This window comes from Symsagittifera roscoffensis, chromosome 1, assembly GCF_963678635.1.
Source record: "Symsagittifera roscoffensis chromosome 1, txSymRosc1.1, whole genome shotgun sequence".
Taxonomy (NCBI): domain Eukaryota; kingdom Metazoa; phylum Xenacoelomorpha; order Acoela; family Convolutidae; genus Symsagittifera; species Symsagittifera roscoffensis.
This window is the reverse complement of record NC_087062.1, coordinates 40977400-40996368: the sequence shown is the minus strand read 5'-3', so window position 1 is coordinate 40996368 and position 18969 is coordinate 40977400. Positions and strand designations below refer to the sequence as shown.

General features: G+C 32.4%; 1 protein-coding gene across 1 annotated transcript in view; it reads left to right on the top strand.

Moving 5' to 3' along the window:
* LOC134857287 (kinesin-like protein KIF13B) overlaps positions 1-7992 on the top strand; it is a 49345-nt gene extending 41353 nt beyond the window's left edge. Inside the window, exons 8-10 of the mRNA XM_063873676.1 lie at positions 1948-2155; positions 2353-2520; positions 7680-7992. Of these exons, the coding sequence (XP_063729746.1) occupies positions 1948-2155; positions 2353-2520; positions 7680-7807 (504 nt within the window). The 3' untranslated portion in view covers positions 7808-7992. The remainder of the gene's footprint in view (positions 1-1947; positions 2156-2352; positions 2521-7679) is intronic.
* Positions 7993-18969: the final 10977 nt, after the last annotated feature.

Genomic DNA, 18969 nt, shown 5'->3' with positions numbered 1-18969 from the left:
CTGCCTTTTAAGGTTTATTGAGCAGCAGTAAAAACATAAAAAAATTTAAATGAAATAAAATAAAATGAATTTTTTTTCCTAAAAAAAGAAAATCATCCCCCACACGCCATATAAAGTACAACAAGGCTGCTCGTATCAGGGCGAAGCCCTTAAAACTCTGACTGCCTTTTAAGGTCTATGGAGCATTAATAAGATGAAAATATTCAAAGTAATAAAAAAATTGGAAAAGTAACAATACTGCTCGTATCAGGGCGAAGCCCTGAATGTTCCGACTGCCTTTAAAGGTTTATTGAGCAGCAGTATTAACATAAAAAAATTTAAATGAAATAAAATAAAATGAATTTTTTTTCCTAAATAAAGAAAATCATCCCCCCACACGCCATATAAAGTACAACAAGGCTGCTCGTATCAGGGCGAAGCCCTGAAAGTTCCGACTGCCTTTTAAGGTCTATGGAGCATTAATAAGATGAAAATATTCAAGGTAATAAAAAAATTGGAAAAGTAACAAGACTGATCGTATCAGGGCGAAGCCCTGAATGTTGCGACTGCCTTTTAAGGTTTATTGAGCAGCAGTAATAAAATAAAAAAATTTAAATGAAATAAAATAAAATGAATTTTTTTTCCCAAATAAAGAAAATCATCCCCCCACACGCCATATAAAGTACAACAAGGCTGCTCGTATCAAGGAGAAGCCCTGAAAGTTCCGACTGCCTTTTAAGTTCTATCGAGCATTAATAAGACGAAAATATTCAAGGTAATAAAAAAAAACAAAAAATTTTTTTGAAAAAATTTGAGATTTTATGAAAAAACATCCCCCACACGTCATATTAAGTACAAAGTGATAGATTTTGCGCCTATTAACAAATCAATTATGGCATATAAGCTTCCTTGAACCAATTTGGAACGATTTATAAGACGGATTAAATCTCGCTTACGCGTTAATAGCGCGAAACTTATCGCGCGTTAATTGTCCCAAATTGGCCAGAATGGCAATCTTTAAACCCTCATAACTTTACGAAAAATGATCACAGGTAAAATATCTTTTCAAATTCAAGCTCAAGACAACAATAGCTTTCGAATGCCATAAAAAATTGCGTCAAAAACGGCTAGTTAAAAAGCCGAAATTTGTCTGAAGAAAAAAGCCAACCCGAGAACAAGTTTTCCGTTACTTTCGTTCCGAAAGTCGGAACAAAAAGATAGATTTCGTTCCTTGTAACAAATCAATTATGACAAATAAGCTTCGTTCAACCAATTTGGAACGATTTCTAAGACGGATTAAATCTCCGCTTACGCGTTAATAGCGCGAAACTTATCGCGCGTTAATTGTCCCAAATTGGCCAAAATGGCAATCTTTAAACCCTCATAACTTTACAAAAAATGATCACAGGTAAAATGTTTTTTCAATTTTAAGCTGAAGACAAAAATACCTTTTGAATGATATAAAAAATTTCGTCAAAAATGGCTAGTTAAAAAGTCGAAGTTTGTCTGAAGAAAAAAAAACCCACCCCGAGCACAAATATTCAGTTACTTTCGTATCGAAAGTGGGAACAATAACTTTGAACTGTTTAGAGGACGTTGATTGAACAAAAAATGCACTTTCGGCTCTTCTGTTATGATAATAGCCCAAATATAATTTTCTTCTGGTGTTTCTTCTGATGTTTCGAATAAAGTCAACCACACGTTATGGTTTAATTTGCTTAAATTTGGGCCTCACAACAGAAACCAAAATTGGGCCTCAAAACCAAAATTAAACCTCAAAACAGAATTTTTTTGTATTGTAAAACAAAACAAGACTGCTGATATTGAAATAAACCTTTTAAATTTATGACTGATATAAATTTTTGACTGATATTTTTTGAACTGCAACGATAAATTTAAAAAATTTCAAAAAACTCGATGCTTTTTGAAATTTCTGATTGCAAAGAAAATATCTGATTTTGTATTTAGGCGTTGTCTACAAACCCTGCTCCCGGAGGCGGCGGAGGAGGTGCAGGCAGACCCCTGAGTCCCCGTCCGAGGGGCAGCAACAGCCGACTAATGACTACCCTGGAGGAACAGGACGAGCAGGCAGGAGGACCACCAATGCGTAAGAGCAAACAGGTTCAGAGGGCTGCCAGTCTTCACTCAGACGACGCAAACGAGTCTATATCAAAGAGTATGTTGCAATACGCCTCTAGATGCCTTCAAAATTTTCGTAAAATCACAAATATCCAAATTGCTCTACTCCTTCCAAATCGGCGTAACACCTACTTCGATCTAAATTTCTGTGCGCTACATCACGTAAAACTGTAAATAAAACGCTACAAATTACGAAACTCTATCAGAACTATGTGAAAATGTTTTTGTTTCCAGACATGTTGCCTGTGGCTCCCTCTAGACTGGAAGAGGTGCCAAGTTGGATGTGTGTGGGCGTGGCTGTGAGGGTGGGCCACCCGAACAAGAAGGGCACTGTGATGTACTGTGGACGCACACACTTCTCAGAGGGCACCATGGTCGGAGTCAGTCTCAACTCTCCTCACGGTAAGCCCCCCCCCCCCCGTTCAGTTCATTTTCAAAAAATAATACCTAATTCGACTTTTCCTTTGATTTTAAGCCACTCTATAATTCCACAAATGAGAAGGAACATGAGTTAAAATAGTCTCCTTGAATGTCTCCCTCCTTGAAGTAAGTCGAAAAAAAACTGCAGTTGAATCCGGTCGAAATAAGATTGACGCCAAAACGCCGGAGAAATTTTTCACTTTTTAACACATTTTACCCGTTTAAAAATACATTGTTTGCTAAAAGAATTAAAAACACCACGCGATAAGCAACTAAGTGGCCTTTTTGGTTTTTCCAAGATAACATTTTATTATTATTATTATTAATTTTTGTTACTTAAGAGCAAAATGTTTCCCATTATAAGCAGATTGATCAATAGTTTTTTTCCACTTGCGAGAGCGAGTGACTTGTAATCAGGAACAATACTTTTTTTCCCGTAAAAAACATTTCTTACACAATTCTGCTTCTGCTTCATAGCTGCTGACAAGCTCAATTTCTTGACAATTCAAGTAAATATTTTTTGACCGTTTTTCTGAATCTTTTTGACTTCCTATAAACTACCTTCTCAAATTGTGAGATTGAAGATTAAATTGAAAAGAGCGCGGTTGTAAAAGTTTTTCCTTTAGAAGCTTCGATTCCCTCATTTGTGTAAATAAGATGTTATATTTACCTTCCATAGTTTTTTTGTAGATTCCAAATTTAAAATTCAATCTTAACTTTTCTATCGACATCTTGTAATGCAATGTGTTTTTTTTGTGATTAGCAAGTGAAGCAAGCCACGCTTCGCCTCTATGTAAAGAAGCTATAATCATTCTTATTTCCTAACAAACCGTTCACTTCTATGCTTTAGAGTTTAATCACAGAAGCAGAGCGGAGCTTCGCAACACTTGCGATATAACACAAGCATAAGCAAAAACATAAGTCGAAAATAAATTTAAATGTTGAGAAAAACTAAGTGAACGAAAAATTTCGTAGGTCCAGATTAAACACAACTATACACCCAGATAAAACTGGAGGTATGTGTTTGTTATGAATGGATTTGCTCCACAGATGCTGCACAAAAAATGTGATTTCAAAAATTAGACTTAGCCCAAAGCCTTAGTTGTTTCTCTACTAAAATAAGCAAGAGTACAAAATTTTGAGATAATTATTGCTCCCGAGGAAATAACCTTTCTCTTACAAAAAGGAAGTCGCCGCTTCTGCAGGAACCATTATCGCAACCGGTTTTTTTTCAGTTGAATTTTTCATCTCAGATTTGATTGTGTAAATTTTAAGAAAATTCAAAAAGTTTCTGAAAAACGGTCAAAAGTTCTAAAATTTATTGAAACCAAAATCTCAGATTTTTCCGGTAACGTTTGAGAAAAAAAGTCAAAAATATGGGTCAAATATTCCCCAACACTTTCTCCGAGGCTGTAGACAGAGGGGCCAAGTAAAAAGAGAAAAAAGCAGAAGTTTCTAAGGAAAACTAAATTTTTGCAAATGAATTTAAAAAGTATTTTCCAAATTAAAAAAAAAAGAAGAAATTTCAACAAACCGATTGGTAAACATACAACCAACACAAAAAGTGCGGAGGAGAGTGTTTAAGTCGTGTTTATCTTGAAAATACCCAAAATTAGGTCATTAAGACGAAAAAATAGGCCGAAATATTTTGGGCCAAGAAATTTTTTTAAGCGAAAAAAAAGAAGAAAATACAAAGTCAAGGTAAGTAGTATTAAAAATTGTATGAACAAATCAAACACTAAAAGCAACCTTAAACACAAATGCGATCAGCAAAAAAACAATTTCAAGATGCGAGAGCTAAGCCGACAACATATTAGCAGACAAGTAATCGACCGACTATTATATTTGGCACAAATTTTGCGTTTGAAAAAAAATAGGTCCGATTTGAAAAAAATTTGCGTTTAAAAAAATAAAATTCAATATAGATTGTACCCAGGTTTTTTGCCATCCCAAGCATATTTGTTACCTCCAAGCTAACTTGGCTGGAAATGCATAGAAGTTTAAATTCAATGTGAACCAAAATACAAGTGATTCAAGTGATTCTGTTAATTAAGTTGTTAACCCGAAAAAAGTATTTATTCCAGTTTGATAACGCTTGGTAATCGCAAGCATAATAAGGACGGTTTATCCGAGAGAGAAAGGACCACGTTACGGCTCTTCTTAACCGAGAACTGCTGTTCTGTCCCTGAAGCAATTTTTTAAATTTTTTTCTTTCGGAATGCTTTTCGGGTTTCTTTTTTCCAACAGATATCTGTTATCTTTCGTACGCAAATAAATCTTTCGTTTTCGGATCAAAGTAAAATCAAAGTGCTCATAAAAGGCAATTTTTGGTAAACTGTCTCAATTATTTGACTGCATTGCAGAAACTCATGGCATACGTTTTTCTTTAAGGTGTTCTAGAAGACGGAAACTATGTTTGGTCGACTTAGAAAAAATACTCGTTAAAGTTTCAATTTTCAAAATTGCGCGAACACTTTAGTTAGGCTGGTTAAAAAAAAACAAATTATCGGTAACTAGATTATAAGCCGAGTTACTTAATCAATACTAGTAGCCTATACAAAAATTCGACGAATAAATTTCTCCTGAGCCATTATACTATATTTAAACCTGTTCAGTTCATGATATTATCCCGTTTTTTTTGTGAGGAAAATCAGTTACATTACACAAATCTGATTCTTCAATTCACGTAATTATTTAATTGAATGATGCAACTTTTACGACGCGCTCTCTGTCTTTTCGGCTTGCCCGTTTTCTGTTTACTGATACGCCGTTTTACTTTTTTGTTTCAGAAAACTGTATATTAATTTTTCGCTAATTTTTTTGGTTGAAAGCTTCTGTGCTACTTGCAAAGCCTTTTTATTGTTTCAAATGTTTTTTTTTGGAAATTTTGTTAAGTGTAAAATCTGAATCATTGAGCTCCATGGTTTGAATCATGTTTTTCTTGAATATTTTATGTTTTCAATTTTTTTGCAGTTTTTGAGCAATATTTTGTTCCGACCACCTCACTAACGGATGGTAAAAAGCTATAGCGTAAAATGTTTGTTCCGACCACCTTACGAAAGGAAGGTTAAAAGTTATAGCGTAGGATGTGTGTTTTCCCGATTTTGATTTCCTCAAAAATCATAAGGGGGTAAAATAAATAGTCTTTTTAAGCCCCTTCAGCCGAGATTTAGATTTAAAAAAACATCTTGATAAAATTGTTTGAATGTCGAGAAAATTGGCTTGAATTGTCCTAATTTTGAAACCGAATTTCTTATAAAACTGTTAACACTGATAACCAAAATTGACACTGAAAACGCCCATTATGACCTAGGAAACTTAAATTTTACAAAAAAATAACATAAATTGCTATATACATAATTTTTTTATGCACATATTTACACTGTTTTTTGTTCATCAAGCGTGCCAGGTACCTAGGATGGATTTTTTTCATACAATTTTAGGTTACAGGAAAAACTTCACGCTCAAAAGCTAGTAGATTGTATCAAAAGTTGGTACCTCGTGTCAAGCAACAGTAAAATTTTTCAAAATGCTTTTTCATTGACAAATGAAAAGTGAAACTCTTTCTGCATTGGAATTAAATGTGACTTAGGTGAGGTATGGTGTAAAGGGACGAGCAAGCCAATAATTTTCATTTTTTACGGATGCCTAACAAAAATTTTGCAGTTAAAATAGAAATAAGTGGAAAAGGCTCGATATCAGTGAATGGTGGAATTCATTCGGTTTTAGATCTACATTTTTATTAGCTTTCCATTGCAAAAGATATTTACGTATTAATATCTGAGTGTCCATCTTTTTCAAAAGTAAAATTGATCAGCTATCGGTTTCCAGGAAAAACCAAAAAGGCTATTATCTAAGATGCTGGTTAATGAAGGGTATTGTCTGATACAAATAGGTTATTGATTGGTATCAGTAACCTATTAGTATCAGTAATTTTTTTGGTTGAAAGTTTCTGTGCTACTTGCAAAGCCTTTTTATTGTTTCAAACGTTTTTTTTTTGAAATCTTGTTAAGTGTAAAATCTGAATCATTGAGCTCCATGGTTTGAATTATGTTTTTCTTGAATATTTTATGTTTTCAAAGCTTACTTTTTTTCATTTTTTTTGCAGTTTTTGAGCAATATTTTGTTCCGACCACCTCACTAACGGATGGTAAAAAGGTATAGCGTAAAATGTTTGTTCCGACCACCTTACGAAAGGAAGGTTAAAAGTTATAGCGTAGGATGTGTGTTTTCCCGATTTTGATTTCCTCAAAAATCATAAGAGGGTAAAGTAAATAGTCTTTTTAAGCCCCTTCAGCCGAGATTTAGATTTAAAAAAACATCTTGATAAAATTGTTTGAATGTCGAGAAAATTGGCTTGAATTGTCCTAATTTTGAAACCGAATTTCTTATAAAACTGTTAACACTGATAACCAAAATTGACACTGAAAACGCCCATTATGACCTAGGAAACTTAAATTTTACAAAAAAAATAACATAAATTGCTATATACATAATTTTTTTATGCACATATTTACACTGTTTTTTGTTCATCAAGCGTGCCAGGTACCTAGGATGGATTTTTTTCATACAATTTTAGGTTACAGGAAAAACTTCACGCTCAAAAGCTAGTAGATTGTATCAAAAGTTGGTACCTCGTATCAAGCAACAGTAAAATGTTTCAAAATGCTTTTTCATTGACAAATGAAAAGTGAAACTCTTTCTGCATTGGAATTAAATGTGACTTAGGTGAGATATGGTGTAAAGGGACGAGCAAGCCAATAATTTTTATTTTTTACGGATGCCTAACAAAAATTTTTCAGTTAAAATAGAAATAAGTGGAAAAGGCTCGATATCAGTGAATGGTGGAATTCATTCGGTTTTAGTTCTACATTTTTATTAGCTTTCCATTGCAAAAGATATTTATATTTTAATATTTGAGTGTCCATCTTTTTTAAAAGTAAAATTGATCAGCTATCGGTTTCCAGGAAAAACCAAAAAGGCTATTATCCAAGATGCTGGTTAATGAAGGGTATTGTCTGATTCAAATAGGTTATTGATTGGTTAATACAGCTGAATAATTTGAATTGGGGTAAAACCTAAAATCACCCATAAAACAATAGAAACGAAAGTAACAAATTAAGTGCGTTCACATAATGTAGGTCGACACGATGGCTCAGTTGACGGTGTGAAATACTTCCAGTGCTTACCCAATCACGGAGTGTTTGTCAAAGCCGACAGGTTGGAACCGATCTCCCAGGATGAGATGCGCAATCATTCTCAGAAATAAGATAGAAAATGACGTCCTTTCTCAGCTCTTTTTAAACCTCATTTCTATTGAAAAGATACTGGAACTATATCGAAAAACTGGTAACTGATTGCTATTCAAAAAAGAAACATTGTGTCAAATTTGGTGGAGGTTATCTTGGTGCCTGAATTAAAATGCTGCTACTGAAAAATTAGCATTCAATTAGCTCTGCAGTAAAGTTAAATTCGTATTAAAACAAGTTTTTTTACAGAGGCGAAGTTGCACTTCGCATACACAAGCAAAAATATGACCGATACTCAGAAAAACTGATTTAACCTTTGAGTCTACATAATTTCTTAAGTGACGCACGCTAATTATGAGTCTACATAAATGCTAAGTGACGCAAGCCAATAATGACGCATTGGCAGTACCAGTAATTTTGATAGTACAAGTCATTGGCAGTACCAGTCATTTACCAACTAACATGCCTCAATTTGTAGAGCGGACGCATTTTAACCAGTATACAAAAAGTTCATTAAAAACATCGGATATTATCCGACAAGACAAGATTAATGTGCATAAGATCCGAGACAAATTATATTACAAATATCACTTTAGCTTAAAGGTATCATGGATATGTAGCGCAGAGGTAGGGAAGGAGACACGCAACAAAATAAGCGGGTTCAAAACTGGGCAGGGGCGGATGAGCTGGTCTTTGATCTTATGCATATACTGCAAAAAACATTCAAAATGAATACTAATGTTTGCGAGTTAGATTGGAAAAAAAGAGTTCATGCTATCGCATCACACAAGCTTTACTAGTGTAAAAATTGAGATCTAGCTTCCTCATTCCAAAAGTTTATCAAAACGATTTTTTTTTGTAAACAGTTATGTAATTTTTTCAATCTCAACAAGATTTAGCTCGTAGGGTTGTTTTTTTTTTGCATAGTTTTTGAAGTTGAAGCATTTAGCGCTAAGTGCACAGCCACCTCCAGTTTTATTCCAACGCTTAATTTTTCGAGTTTAAATGGGTGAAATCCGGGCAGAAAACTGCTAAATCATGAGATTTATTTTACTCATTGACGGAACTGATTTCTTTATCCCACACTTTTGGTATAGAAAAAACCGCATATTCAGTTCTTGCTGGTACAGTCAAGACAGTCATGGGCGTTTTGATGCTTTTTCATTTGACTTGAGCTATGGTCTTAACTACATTGCAAAGTTTTAACTACAAAAAATAGCATGCAATTAACAAAAATAAAAAAAAAGTTTTTTTTTTAATTTTTTTTTTGGCTCTGCTCCATTTCCCCTACTTTTTAAATCAAAAGTTTTTATGACTTTTTTGTGTAAATGGGCATTGTTACGAGCAGTGTTGTCTGAAAATGAAGAACGAATCTGTTCACAGTTGTCAGTTTGTTCACCAAGCATTATTTCGTTGCATTATTAGATTCTTAAATAAGCGTATCAAAATGAAATTGGACGGGGGTGGGGAAATAAAAGAGCCATTAATGTTTTAGTGGAACTACAACCTCGCTAAAAATACTGAGATTATTAAATTGAGATTTTATACTGAGTTTTTAAAAATACCCGTTTTTATAACAAATTGAGTTTTTGCAGCCTAGCAATTTATGAATCACAGTTTGGGTCCCAATTTCGCAAAGTTATGTAGTTTGGCTCAAGCAATTCTTGAGCTCGCCATTTTTTTGTTAAAAACTCACCAAAAATGGAACCAAAATAGGAAAATTGAATTATTTTTTTTTGTGATAGGATCATTCAATTTTCCTATTTCTGTTCGTTCCGTCCGGATAATAAGAAATCAGCACCGCCTAAGCAACTTTTTTAACCATCTTTTTTGTCTGACGTCAACCCAATTTGAGAAAAATGAGTTTATGGTTACCAATTTTGTCGGTTTTAACATTATTACTTCTCCATCTATTAATATCAACAGGTCTATTTTAAAAGGCTAATTGAACCAGTGAGCTTTTTGCAAATGGAATTGACATTCATAATCATAAAAATGTTAGGCTCAAAACACTTTAACTTAACAAAACATTTTCACAATTAATGAAAATTTTCAACCAGTTTTTTTTTCTACAAATTGTTCTATACCGTAAGACATCGTGCCGAGTGAGATAAAACGAAATTGCTCCAAATTTTTTAAAAAAATTTGTGGCAGAAGTGAATTTTTCAATATTGGTCTCAAAAAAATAAAACTGCATTCGAGAGATATTTAAGAGCTTTCATAAGCATTTCAAAAAAAAACTGAAACATTTTTCAAATGATTGACAATAATTTCTAAAATGAAAACCAAAATAATTGGAGCAAATTGTATTCAAATTTTTTTTTGCAAATATTAATTCAAAAAAGTTTTCTTTATTTTAAAAAAATTTTTAGCTTTGTTTCATTGCACTTTTCTGTCAATTTAATTCACCAAAAAGGTACTTTTGGAAAAATAACATACATTTTAATCTTAACGTTTGCAATGTAGATTTACCAATCCAAGTTTTTGTTCATGATTGTTCTGTCTGCTTTTTAGCTTTTCCTACAAGAGTGTTCGCTTTAGAAAAAAAATAACAAACAAACGCTTATGTAAAATACAAAGTGATACGCTTCACTCATAGCAAAAAAAGTAAGTATAATTCTCCGTGTACACGGTAATAGCGCGGCTTTTTCCACTTACGCTTTGTTAGCGCGAAACATGTCGCGCGTGAATTGTTGCAAATTAGCGGTATTGGCAAAATTTATCTCCTTGTGATTCTATGGAAAATGATGAGCAGAGATGGAATATCTTCATAAATTAGAGCTCAATACAACATTAAAAAGTAGAAATTCGTCAGGAGAAAAGGCACGAGCACAATTTTTGTCACTTTCTTTGAAAACCGGAAAAATAAGCCCCTTGCTATGCTACCAGTGCAATTCTTTAACGAGTTTTCTTTCGCTTTTTAAAGGGCCATCAGATTTAAAACGTACCAATTAATTAAGTATTCAGCAAACTTGAAAAACAGAGATACTGAAAGAGATTGAAAAAATTCAACACGAAAATGTTCTACTTGGTTTTGAAATTATTTCCGTAAAACCATCCAAAGCACTCGTAGATGGAGTCTTATAATTTAACGTATTTTATTAGAATGCACGTTTCAATGCCCAGTTTTTTCACTCCAGGACAAATTAAATTCTAAGAAATAAATGAAAAAATAAAATTAAATAAAAAACTGTTCTTATAATTTTTTTAGCGTTCAAGTTTTTTACACAAAAACGAAGCAGAAATACGCAACAGTAACGCTACAATTAAAACTTTGTATGATAAAAAATTGAAAAAAAAAAGATTTTTTTTGAAAACTTCATGCTGAAAAAATAGTTTCTAAATTCTACAGATTTTTTATACAATTGCCTGGCACGATATTCCTAAACAGCCTTAACATTCATTTAGAATCAATGACCGAGCGGCTACTAAAGCAAAAATTTAAGTCGACCATCGTTAAGCCGAAAACCAAAGTATAGACATCAAATAGAAGCAAGCTATATATTTTTTTAAAATTATAATTTCTACGACCCATCTCTCCTGAAACAAGCAAAAACTTTTTAAAAAATTTGCGATTGAACTTGCGCAATAAAAGTTGACTAGCAATACAATTGAGACTTTGCCATACAAAATATTGAAAAGAAAAAAATTAGGAAGTTTTTTTTATAAGTAAAGCTGAAAAACTAAAATGAAACAATTACAAAAAACTATCTATGAAATTTCCATAATTCAATTTCGAAAGAAACTCATTATTTTCACACAAAATCTTAATTATTGTTGAGAGAAAATGACGGAGCAGCAAACAATTCGGGTACACCTTCGTTAAAATGGACATAACAAAAACTGTAGCTTTGACTAGGAATACACTTAAAACCTTGAAGTACAAGTTATTGTATAGAAAAAAAATAATGAAGTCCTTTCTTTATAGGTAGAGCTGAGAAACTAAAAAAGTCCAAAACAATCTATCCATAAAAATTTTATAACACTGTCTCGGACGATTTCAAATTTTCATAAACAGCCCTAATTATTGTTAAGAACTAATGACCGGGCAGCAGCTAAGGCAAAAAACTTGGATCGAACATCATTACGCCGAATCATTACTTGGATCGAACATCATCATTCGGTGATCATCAATTATACTCAGAGTTGCTCGAATTAGAAAAATTACCCCAGCTGAATTGAAGAACAAACGAAATAACGCAACTACATTTTTCCGGAGTAGTACAATCGACCTGAAGTATTCAAAACAACACGAAGCAATTTTTGTCCTTCTAGGCAGAAAAAGAGAAATGACTAGGCAGAAAAAATATTATCCGAAATTGTTCCGGCCGAATAAAATGTATTATTCACAATTTATATAAGTTAGGGTTAGTAAACCTACAATACAGGAGTTATTCAACATTACTTGCAACTACAATGAAAATTGCTTATAACTATAACACAAATTAATTTGGAATGTCGCAACTGAGCCAAAAAAAAACAAGCAGACAAGCAATAAGACAAGCGATAGTCTGAATACTCAGTATATATTCACCAAAAAAAACTTCAATTATATGCTAAAAACATGCTGAATAAAACAGCGTCCGGCTCTGACTCGTTTTTGAACTCTCATTGTTTCAAAAGCAACAGCGTAAATTCTGGAGTAAGCAGCAAGGAGCCTGGAAAGTGTAATTGATCAATAAAGGAACAAATTCGACTTTCGATACTAGACAAACCTTGCCTTGTACGATAAAAGGAATTATCGAAAGTTTTTTTTAGTTTTTCTCGAGTCGTATAAGCAAACAGCCTCAAAAAAACTCTGGGAGTCATTAACCGAGCGGCAATTAGGTCAGCAAAACTGTTTTCATAAAAAAAAACAAGCTATAAAAGTTTGAAGGCGATTTTTTTAAAACCCCGTGACTATTAAATCACACAAATGCGTAGAAATTACTTTCACTCAAAAACTATGCCTTATGAGGAGGTGACTTAAGCAAAAAAACATAAGCCGAAACCACTCAATAAAGTACTAAGACAACAAATGATCATTAATCAGAAAAATTACGAACTAAATGGTTAATTATCAGAACAATTACGAAACCCAGAAAAACTTTTAGTTCTAGTACAATGTATTTTTTGTCTGACGTCAACACAATTTGAGAAAAATTAGTTTAGGATTGCCAATTTTGTCGGTTTTAACCGGATTATTTCTCCATCTAATAATATAAACAGGTCTATTTTGAAAGGCTAATTGAATCAGTGAGCTTTTTGCAAATGGAATTGACATTCATAATCAAAAAAAAAGTTAGGCTCAAAACACTTTAACCTAACAAAACATTTTAACAATTAATAAAAATTTTTAACCAGTTTAATTTTTCGACAAACTGTTCAATACCCTATGACATCGTGCTGAGCGAGATAAAACGAAATTGCTCCAAATTTTTTAAAAAAGTTTGCGGCGCAAGTGAATTTTTCAATATTGGTCTCAAAAAAATAAAACTGCATTCGAGAGATATTTAAGAGCTTTCATAAGCATTTGAAAGAAAAAACTGAAACATTTCTCAAAATATTGACAATTATTTCTAAAATGAAAACCAAAAAAATTGGAGCAAACTGTATTTAAACTTTTTTTTGCAAATATTAATTCATAAATGTTTTCTTTGTTTTAAAAAATTATTAGCTTTGTTTCATTGAACTTTTCTGTCAATTTAATACACCAACAAAGTACTTTTGGAAAAATAACATACATTTTAATCTTAACGTTTGCTGCTGTCGTATAAGTGAACAGCCTCAAAAAAACCCTGGGAGTCATTAACCGAGCGGCAATTAGGCCAGCAAAACTGTTTTCATAAAAAAAACAAGCTATAAAAGTTTAAAGGCGATTTTTTTTAAAACCCCATGACTCTTAAATCACATAAATGCGTAGAAATTAGATTTACTCAAAAACTATGCCCTATGAGGTGACTTAAACAATAAAGCACAAGCTGAAACCACTCATTAAAAAACGAAGACAGCAAATGATCAATAATCAGAAACTTTACGAACTAAATGGCTAATAATCAGAACAATTACGAAACCCAGTACAACTTTAAGTTATATTACAAGGTATTTGAATACAAAAAAAAACCTCATGTTCTGGCAATGGGAGCCAATGAAAAACCATTTCAGGTAATATCAATGCATTTGAGAAAAAAAAGAACATTGGGGTCGACAAAATTTAAGACAAAAACCACGAATCCACGCAAACTTACATTATACTTACATTATGATTACCAGACTTAAGCATTTCAGCCTGCTATACGTGTTAGTTACCGCACGTGTTTCTTAGGTGTGTAAAAAAGTGTTGATAGGAAAAGTCTAGTTTTCGATTATAAGACACTTGCTCTTGCAATTCTATTCACTAATTTGACCAAAAATTGAGATTTAATGCATGTAGTTTAGGCTCTAATCCATTTGAACCTTTCAAATTATTCAAAGATAATTTTTTAATCGATTTACCATCAGAGAACAATAATGTAGAATCAGATTGCAAAAAAAAACGACTGCAACTGTAACTGAATCAAAAGTGTAACAAGCTAATCAAAAGAGCTGAATTAAATGAGTGTCAAACACTTTTTCGTACGGCTGCAAAAATCCAGGCCATTTCGGAAGGTATACTGTTGCACAGCCATTTGTAGATCCATTTATTTGTATTACCTAAACAAATTTTTGGCTCTGCTTGTTTTTCAGTACATTTATGTGTTCAACTTTTGCGAAAGAAAACTGAGCAAACATAGAGCTACAGAAAAGTCGAAGATGAGCCAAAAGTCAACGTTTTGATGACCCTTTCAATGATAGAATTAACTCAATTTGTTAAGATTTTTTTTGCGTTAATTTTTTTTTCCACAGAGAAAGCTGAAACTCAATTGCATTTTCGAACTTACAGTCGATTTCGTTTTTCGTGACTTTTACCCTTTTGCTGTTCGATAGTTGAGTTTACCTCCCAATTAACAAAGGAAGTGTACTAAATTGAAAAAAAAAATAAAATTCAATTCCCAAAAAAAAATAATTTTGAATAAACTTCAGCGAATTTTTTTTCAAAGAAAAGCGAAAAACCATCAGGACTATATCAGAATCTTTATTATGTTCATCGAATTTTTAAAAAGATTTAGCCGACTACGTGACTCTGACCGCAGCTATCATCTGATATTAGATACCAGGCGCCTAATTAAGTGGATAATTACGTGCTACTAAATCACTCGCCAAAATTACTTGCACAGAAAATTTGAAATTTATGCTTTATTAAAGAAAATCAATTTAAAAAAGGAAGGCTGTAGTAAGTTTCAAAAAATCAGTTTTCCTGTAGTAAAGCAGAATATCATCGCTTAAATACAAGCCTTTTACCTATTATAAGTCAAAATTGCTCGATTTGCTCGCTCGACTCAAAACTAGACTGAAATCCATGGCAAACAGAGTTTCAAGAATCAATGAACGCAAGTTATCAGAAAAATGATATTAATTTTTTGAAAAAATTTCAAAATTAGAAATTAAAGTTGATATTTTAAATAGCCTAAGCGCTCCTTGAGTTTTCTTCGTTTTAAAAAAATTATTAGCTTTGTTTCATTGAACTTTTCTGTCAATTTAATACACCAAAAAGGTACTATTGGAAAAATAACATACATTTTAATCTTTGCAATGTAGATTTACCAATCCAAGTTTTTCTTCATGATTGTTCTGTCTGCTTTTTAGCTTTTCCTACAAGAGTGTTCGCTTTAGAAAAAAAATAACAAACAAACGCTTATGTAAAATACAAAGTGATACGCTTCACTCATAGCAAAAAAAGTAAGTATAATTCTCCGTGTACACGGTAATAGCGCGGCTTTTTCCACTTACGCTTTATTAGCGCGAAACATGTCGCGCGTGAATTGTTGCAAATTAGCGGTATTGGCAAAATTTATCTCCTTTTGACTCTATCGAAAATGATGAGCAGAGATGGAATATCTTCATAAATTAGAGCTCAATACAACAATAAAAAGTAGAAATTTGTCAGGAGAAAAGGCACGAGCACAATTTTTGTCACTTTCTTTGAAAGTCGGAAAAATAAGCCCCTTGCTATGCTACCAGTGCAATTCCTTACCGAGTTTTCTTTTGCTTTTTAAAGGGCCATCAGATTTAAAACGTACCAATTAATTAAGTATTCAGCAAAACTTGAAAAACAGAGATACTGAAAGAGATTGAAAAAATTCAACACGAAAATGTTCCACTTGGTTTTGAAATTATTTCTGTAAAACCATCCAAAGCAACGGTAGATGGTGTCTTATATTTTAACGTATTTTATTAGAATGCACGTTTCAATGCCCAGTTTTTTCACTCCAGGACAAATTAAATTTTAAGAAGTAAATGAAAAAATAAAATTAAATAAAAAAACTGTTTTTTTAAATTTTTTTAGCGTTCAAGTTTTTTTAGACGAAAACGAAGCGGAAATACGCAACAGTAACGCTACAATTAAAAATGTGTATTACAAAAAATTGAAAAAAAAATATTTTTTTGAAAACTTCATGCTGAAAAAATAGTTTCTAAATTCTACAGAATATTTATACAATTGCCTGGAACGATGTTCCTAAACAGCCTTAACATTCATTTCGAATCAATGACCGAGCGGCTACTGAAGCAAAAATTGAAGTCAACCCTCGTTAAGCCGAAAACCAAAGTATAGACATCAAATAGAAGCAAGCTATATATTTTTTGTAAAATTACAATTTCTACGACCCATCTCTCCTGAAACAAGCAAAAACTTAAAAAACAATTTGCGATTGAACTTGCGCAATAAAAGCTGACTAGCAATACAATTAAAACTTTGCCATACAAAATATTGAAAAGAAAAAAATGAAAAAAATTAGGAAGTTTTTTTTATAAGTAAAGCTGAAAAACTAAAATGAAATAATTACAAAAAACTATAAACTATATCTATAAAAATTCCATAATTCAGTTTCGAAAGAAATTCATTATTTTCACATACAGTCTTATTTATTGTTGAGAGAAAATGACGGAGCGGCAAACATTTCGGGTACACCTTCGTTAAAATGGACATAACAAAAACTGTAGCTTTGACTAGGAATACACTTAAAACCTTGAAGTACAAGTAATTGTATAGAAAAAAATAATGAAGTCCTTTCTTTATAGGTAGAGCTGAGAAACTAAAAAAGTCCAAAACAATCTATCCATAAAAATTTTATAACACTGTCTCGGACGATTTCAAATTTTCATAAACAGCCCTAATTATTGTTAAGAACTAATGACCGGGCAGCAGCTAAGGCAAAAAACTTGGATCGAACATCATTACGCCGAAACCGAAATTGCAGACAACAAATATTGAAGCTATAAAGTTTTTTCAGTAAAAATTTTACGACCCATCCCTCATGATACAAAAAATGCAAAAAAAATTAGTTTGCCCTGAAAATGCGAGATATTAATGTATTAAGCCGATATAACATACGTCGAACTCGTTTAATCAGAAGAAAAAAGATTTATAAAATTATTAAAAGTCTGAGTTGATAAATACAGAACAATTACAAATTTGCAATAATTGAATTTGAAAAAAATTACTGCCACAAATCGATCAAGATTTTTTTTGCAATTTTGGGAAAATTAGCATGACAGCTTTTAAGCATGTCAGAACGGAGCATATCGGCAGAAAGCGTAAGCAAATTTGTTAACGGGAAAATAGCCTAGTTCCAGATTACAAGTCATCCGCTGCCACAAGTAAAACAAAAAGTGCCAGCCTGAATTTTAATTCAAAAACTAATCAATTTTTGCCGTTCGGACAATCATAATGATTTCACTGAGCCAATAAAAACTTTAGTCAAAACTATTTTATATGAAAAAAAAAAATTATTTTTTAAAATATCGAAAGCGTAAAAATTATCTTACTGAAAATCAGATTTGGCAACTGCAAAGTGAACAAAACGATCGGTGATCATCAATTATACTCAGAGTTGCTCGAATTAGAAAAATTACCCCAGCTGAATTGAACAACAAACGAAATAACGCAACTACATTTTTCCGGAGTAGTACAATCGACCTGAAGTATTCAAAACAACACGAAGCAATTTTTGTCCTTCTAGCGATACAAAGAGAAATGACTAGGCAGAAAAAATATTATCCGAAATTGTTCCGGCCGAATAAAATGTATTATTCACAATTTATATAAGTCAGGGTTAGTAAACCTACAATACAGGAGTTAATCAACATTACTTGCAACTACAATGAAAATTGCTTATAACTATAACACAAATTAATTTGGAATGTCGCAACTGAGCCAAAAAAAACAAGCAGACAAGCGATAGTCTGAATACTAAGTATATATTCACCAAAAAAAACTTCAATTATATGCTAAAAACATGCTAAAACAGCGTCCGGCTGTGACTCGTTTTTGAACTCTCATGGGTCCAAAAGCAATAGCGTAAATTGTGGAGCAAGCGGCAAGGAGCCTGGAAAGTGTAATTGATCAATAAAGGAACAAATTCGACTTTCGACACTAGACAAACCTTGCCTTGTACGATAAAAGGAATTATCAAAAGTTTTTTTAGTTTTTCTCGAGTCGTATAAGCAAACAGCCTCAAAAAAACTCTAGGAGTCATTAACCGAGCGGCAATTAGGCCAGCAATACTGTTTTCATAAAAAAACAACAAGCTATAAAAGTTTGAAGGCGATTTTTTTAAAACCCCATGACTCTTAAATCACATAAATGCGTAGAAATTAGTTTTACTCAAAAACTATGCCTTATGAGGTGACTTAAACAATAAATAAAGCTGAAACCACTCATTAAAAAACGAAGACAGCAAATGATCAATAATCAGAAAAATTACGAACTAAATGGCTAATAATCAGAACAATTACGAAACCCAGAACAACTTTTAGTATATAGAACAAGGTATTTGAATACAAAAAAAACCTCATCTTCTGGCAATGGGAGCCAATGAAAAACCATTTCAGGTAATATCAATGCATTTGAGAAAAAAAAAGTTACCGCACGTGTTTCTTAGGTGTGTAAAAAAGTGTTGATAGGAAAAGTCTAGTTTTCGATTATACGACACTTGCTTTTGCAACTCTATTCACTAATTTGACCAAAAATTGAGATTTAATGCATGTAGTTTAGGCTCTAATCCATTTGAACCTTTCAAATTAATCAGAGATAATTTTTTAATCGATTTACCATCAGAGAACA